The sequence below is a fragment of the Merops nubicus genome, unplaced genomic scaffold (assembly GCF_000691845.1).
Source record: "Merops nubicus isolate BGI_N331 unplaced genomic scaffold, ASM69184v1 scaffold4801, whole genome shotgun sequence".
NCBI lineage: Eukaryota > Metazoa > Chordata > Aves > Coraciiformes > Meropidae > Merops > Merops nubicus.
Window position 1 is genome coordinate 5,337 of NW_008586068.1, and position 5,781 is coordinate 11,117.

A 5,781-nucleotide genomic window follows, 5' to 3' on the forward strand; every position below is an offset into this window, starting at 1 on the left:
TTCTAGTAGAACTGGGCAAGCCATGGCATTTGATGATAGCTGATGTTACCTGTTAGCTTGAAAAATGTGGTGACATTTGTGTGCTATAAAAATGTTAAATGTTGTTAACCTTGGACAGCAGAATGTGACTTAAAGTCACTGCAGTGAACATTGGGTTATATGAGAAGATGTCATGTTATGGTGATAGCAAAGACTACCTTGGCAGTCATCTTGACTCAGCTGCTGCTTATTCATTGATCTCGAAGTGAGTCAAGCTAAAGTTTGTCAGCTCTCCATCCCTAGCCCAAACACTTTCTGATAGTTGAACCAGCTTGCAGTCAAGGTGATGGGAATTTTTCTAGTGACGTACATGCCAGCTTGAAAGTTTCTACAATGCTTTATTTAAGGATCTGTCACAGTAGTTGTACTAAAATGCCACCAGTTCTTACCTCACTGTCTCTAGTTCACTCAACCATCCATTCTGTCACGGCTTCTACATCTTGCACTATTTTGCCTTCTCTTATTTCACTGCACCTGCTTGCAGATTATGTTTTTCTTAAGATATGTGTGCGTGTAATGAAACAAAGTTTATTGAGTACATTGAACGTGCAATATGTTAACACTGGGTTATCATATAGGTCATGAAACCAAGCAAAAGGAAGATGCAACATAAAACATACTTGGTCTGTAATGCAAGCGTGGTAGGCTGGTTTCAAGAAATTTCATTATATTCCTAGAATTTTTCTTTAATATGATTTGGATTTCTGTATTAAACAAAACCCCAGGTGTCTCAAATAGAACCAAAAGACTGGAAAATTATGCTTGTGTCTTAGATTTAGTTACATGACTTGGATTAAATGTGGGGTCCTATGTGTACTAATGGTACTCTCTTATGCATAAAAGTTCAATGGCAAGATCAACTATTTTGAAATGTTGGGTTAACAAGATTAAATAACTGCTGAATGGATGATGCACAGGTGGTGACATAATCCTGAAGTCACATAACTATGGTGGAACTAAGCCTTTATATTAATAACAAGTGAATGCTTTATCTACAGGTGTTTTTTTCTGGAAGTGAGTTTCAAAAATAACGTAGTTTTGGAATGTTAGACAGGTTCTGAAGTAGCTAGCAGCAGAGGAACAGTTGAAAGGGCCAAGACAGTCATGTGTGTTTCTCAAAGGAACTGTTCCTGCAGTGTGACATTAGTAGGTTTAGGAAAGAGAAGCTCTGTGGTTGCTGTTGTCTAAACTGTTAATGCAAGGAAAATTGGTATTTTTTGAGCAGTAGCTATTTCTTCTTTCTGATGTAGTCAGTGGTATATTAAACCATAAAGAGAACATGGTTTTAAAACACTAAACGATGGAAAGCAATGAAAAATGGTAGATTTTGGCATAGGATTTGCTCCTAACTGATGACACATCGTATTTGTTCAGCTAATAACATTTATAAGCATCTTACTTGATATTAAATCTGAAAGTAGAGATAGGTTCTTAATCACACATATGCTCATGAGTGGAGTGAAAGGAAGGTGACAAAATTACCTTAATTTTATTGATGGGACTCTGTTTTCTTTTACAAGACAGGCTGTGGAAGAGGGTTGGTTCTGCTGCTTGAGCCCTGTTCCTGGTTTACAAGTGATTGGCCTCCCTTTGCCGTAGCAGCACTGACTGTACTTTGGAGGGCTGTGTAGCGTTAGTGTATTTGATGCAGTAAATAGCTGTGGTAGCATGGACAGAGGGAGCAGATCTGACTGCTAAATTATAGCATTCATTCTTTGTAAGAGAGGAGACATTTGCAACTTTAGAGTATATAGTTTTTGTGGTTGGTCAGCAACACCATAGTTAATGCTGTCTCAGGAGTTCGATCTTAGTTAAAAGAGTTACACTAGTATGTTCCTTTACCTCAGCTCATCTGTGCCTGATCCATTTATGATCAAATAATTAAACCACATTTTGAAAAACTAGCAAAACTAATGTACTTTCTTATCCATTGTTGAAGCCTTGATAACAACACAGGTTTAATTCAGCCTTACCTTTTGATTGCAGGGGGAAGAGTAAAAACATGGAAACGGAGATGGTTTATTCTGACTGATAATTGCCTGTATTACTTCGAATACACAACAGTGAGTATATATTACAGTAAACTTTGTTTGCAATCAAGACATTTAAGTGGCTAATAATGTGATAATTTCCTAATTTTTTAGGACAAAGAACCTAGAGGAATTATTCCATTAGAAAATCTTAGCATAAGAGAAGTTGAAGACCCTAGAAAACCAGTAAGATATTTTAATTATTTTTTTTTTACGGTGAAGATAAGTAAACCGTGTAGAACTTAGATATAGTGTTAAATGAAGATGTTTGTCAGTTTTGTGTTGGTGGTTTGTTTGTTTGGTTGGTTGGTTGTTGTTGTTTTAATTTATTTCCTCATTTCTACCCTCCAGAACTGCTTTGAGCTCTATAACCCCAGTCATAAAGGGCAAGTAATTAAAGCATGTAAAACTGAAGCTGATGGTAGAGTGGTGGAAGGCAACCATGTAGTGTATAGAATATCTGCTCCCACTCCAGAAGAAAAGGAAGAGTGGATTAAATCTATCAAGTGAGTTTAAAGCCTTAAATGTCTTTCAGAAACGGTGTGTAAACCCTTTTTGGAGTAAGATACTAAGAGAATTTGTATTCTGACTTGTTTGAAGAATTCTGATGTAGCAGTGTCCTCTAGGCTTAATGACAAGCTGTGTGTTGTTGATGGATCAAGATACAAATAGCCTGTTATTGTCTGGTTCTAAGGAAATAGTGCTACTAACTCAAATGATGAAAATGGGGATTTTTTTTTTTTTTTAAGCAGATGTAAAGCTTTGTGCAAATCATATTTAACCCTCATTTTATTAGATTCTTACTTCACCTAATAATTAACTTTAGTGACATGCATCTTAAGCGTGTTCACAGTGCAGCTTTAAACTTTCACAGCTTGACTTTATCTTGGAAGGTTTATGAAGCAGACCCACACTTAAAGAAATGCATAATGGTCAAGGTGAAGGTATGAACTCTTCTTAAGAAATCACAGCTGAGTAACATTTTCTTCTAAAGAAATATGTGTTATGTTTAGAAGTCAACTATCTTATTAAGATAACACATCTTATTAAGAGTATGGAGTCATCCACAGGGAAGAGAGAAGTAGTTTTAGTTTTCAAATCTAGATATTTGTTAACCAAACTGATGATTGCTTTTGTCTCTTCTAGAGCAAGTATCAGCAGGGATCCCTTTTATGATATGCTGGCAACAAGGAAACGAAGAATTGCAAATAAGAAATAAACCACGATCAGCAACTTGTATACCTGCATAAACTATAAATGAGCATACAGTTCAGTGATAATGTAAAAATTGGACTAATTAAATGAACACAATAACTGTAGATTTTATATATACACTTCACTATGACATAAAAACTGGGCGAGACCTTTCAGGGTAAGTAGTTATTGGTATATAATTGGAACTAAGCTTCAAATCCCAGGGCATGATCCTATTGGAATTTAATTCAACTGAAAACATGGAAGCCTTGTTTTCACTTTTTATTAGTTACAACTCCAGTTTACTTGGTTTGGGAGGGAAGGAATTTGAGGCTAATAATAAAATGCACTATACTGGTTATTTGAATGCAGCTCCCATAAAAGGAGGAGTGATTATAAGACCTTCATTTCTCACTAAAACGCAGCACCAAAAGTGGAGTACAGTATGATCTAGCACTTAATTTTTCTGTAAGCAGAAAAGCCACCATCTCAATATCAGTTTTCAAGTCTTGTATGTTTTGCAGTAAATGAACAGCTAAGTGCAGCTTTCATTTAGGAATTGCTCTCCTATCTAACAGCAAAGGTTTGAGTCTGTAGACATGACACTAAGTACAGACATGCTTTGATATTTGCCAGTAGGCTAAAATTGATTCCTGTTTGATCATACACTCACAGTAAACAGATTAAATGGTTTAATCTCCTTTTTATATAGTAAGATCTTTCTTATATTCTAGATATGTTGTAGTTTAATTAACACTAAGTTACTACTAAAAGAGTAAGATAACAGGGCTTACATGAGTTTAGGCTTTGCATGTGAAAATACCCCCAAATAATTTCACATGCATTTGATGTTTTTAAAGGGAAAAAGAAACAGAAAAATTAAATCTTTCTGTAAGATACAGCCCTAGATGGTTAAGCAAGTGGTATCCATTCCTTTGCTTGATGAGCTTTGGACATGCAGAAAAGTTCAGTATTTTTATTGTATTTTTAAAGGCAGTTTCTCAGATCTGTGTTTCAACAGCTGAAATTGAAAGAATTAGTAGACATCCTAACTTTTACTTAAATCATATCCTACACATGGATAACCTCATGCAATTAAACTTTCCCACAAGCATATCTTTTTTATTTAGTTTGTGGACAATCTGTGGTCCTACTGATAGTCTTTCAGCAACATGGAAGCTGCTGTGTAAGCGCTTTTCTGTTGATAGTGCACAGAGGTAAAGCCCCAACTTCCACAGAAAGGGTAAAAAGTGGGGGTTCTTTTGGACCCTACTGCTTCCATTAGTACTCAGGTTTTCACAAATTTGTTGGACCTGAGCCATGCCTGCTGTGCCAGCAAAGACCCAATTGGAAACCCAGTTATTTTCTCAAAGCAGTTTTGCTTGTTGGAGTTTCAGAAGCATCTCTGGATACATTAGAGGGGCATATGCTGTACTGGCAAAAGCACAGACTTACTGAGCTGATCTGTTTAAAATCTTTTAACTGTGAGAGTCTGTTTCATTGTTCCCATCTTAGTCATTTGCCTCATTTTGCATGAAGCGTCAGCCTGTGAATGTTTTGATTTGTTGCACGTCTGCAAAAAAGACCAAGAGGAAAAGAACCTTTTTACACCTTAGATTTTCCCCAGAGTGCATGGAATTGCAGTCTACTTGGATGAATGTTCAAATCGTAGTACTTTCAAGGGTGTAAAACTCAACCAAAGGAGGTAGAATCCTTGAATAAGTAACTACTGTGGGTGCATCTTTGCTTGCTAGAACACATTTAAACTCTTTATAGAAACGAGTTAACTTGCATGTCTTACATTTGCAAAGCAGCATGATTATGGAGCTGCTAACACCACTTGTTTGGAGTCTTCTGTTCTGCAACTTCAAGTGTTGCTTTTAAGCAACGCATACGTCAGTTTCAGCTTTGGACAAGTGGAGTTTTAATGCAAATAGTGATAAGCCAGAATCAGTGGTACTAATGAGTGTAAAGGTGAAAAGCAGCAAATAAAGTATTTCTGGAGAAATATGAGATTACAAAAGCATTAATAAGCCATGAAGCACTTCTGTATCAATTCTTGATACAAAATTCTTGATCTTCTGAAAGATCACCTTCAAGAAAATCTATTTATTTAACCATGTGAGGGTGTCTGCCTATAAGCATGAAGGAAGTGGCTCGAGAGTTGATTTGCTGTATTTAGTTTGAATTTCTTGTATCTGGCAGAAGTAATTATTTAGAATAACATGTAACTGAGGATATGATAGCAAGAAGTATATTATTTCTTAGCATTAAAATGCAGCATCTTAAACAGCTATTTGTGGTGCTCAATGTATCTATTTAATTTACCAAAGCTAATGGAAAAGCAATCTTGTGATAATATTTTATTTCAAATGTTCTTTGTAGCAGTATTAACAGGGAGTGAAACCAGCCCAGAATTTCCACTGGCCATGAGGCCAGTAAAACACAGTGGCTTGTGAAAATTTTGGCTAATTCAGGTACTATCCCTGAGGGTGAAGAAAAGTCTCTCCATCTTTCC

General features: G+C 36.1%; 1 protein-coding gene across 1 annotated transcript in view; it reads left to right on the forward strand.

Annotated features, from left to right (window-relative positions):
* Positions 1-3,288, forward strand: part of LOC103780827 (cytohesin-3) — a gene marked incomplete at its 5' end in the record, with an annotated part of 8,581 nt that extends 5,293 nt beyond the window's left edge. The window contains 4 exons of the mRNA XM_008948518.1: positions 2,026-2,102; positions 2,184-2,255; positions 2,421-2,575; positions 3,216-3,288. Coding sequence (XP_008946766.1) covers positions 2,026-2,102; positions 2,184-2,255; positions 2,421-2,575; positions 3,216-3,288 — 377 coding nt within the window. The remainder of the gene's footprint in view (positions 1-2,025; positions 2,103-2,183; positions 2,256-2,420; positions 2,576-3,215) is intronic.
* Between the last annotated feature and the right edge of the window lie 2,493 nt (positions 3,289-5,781).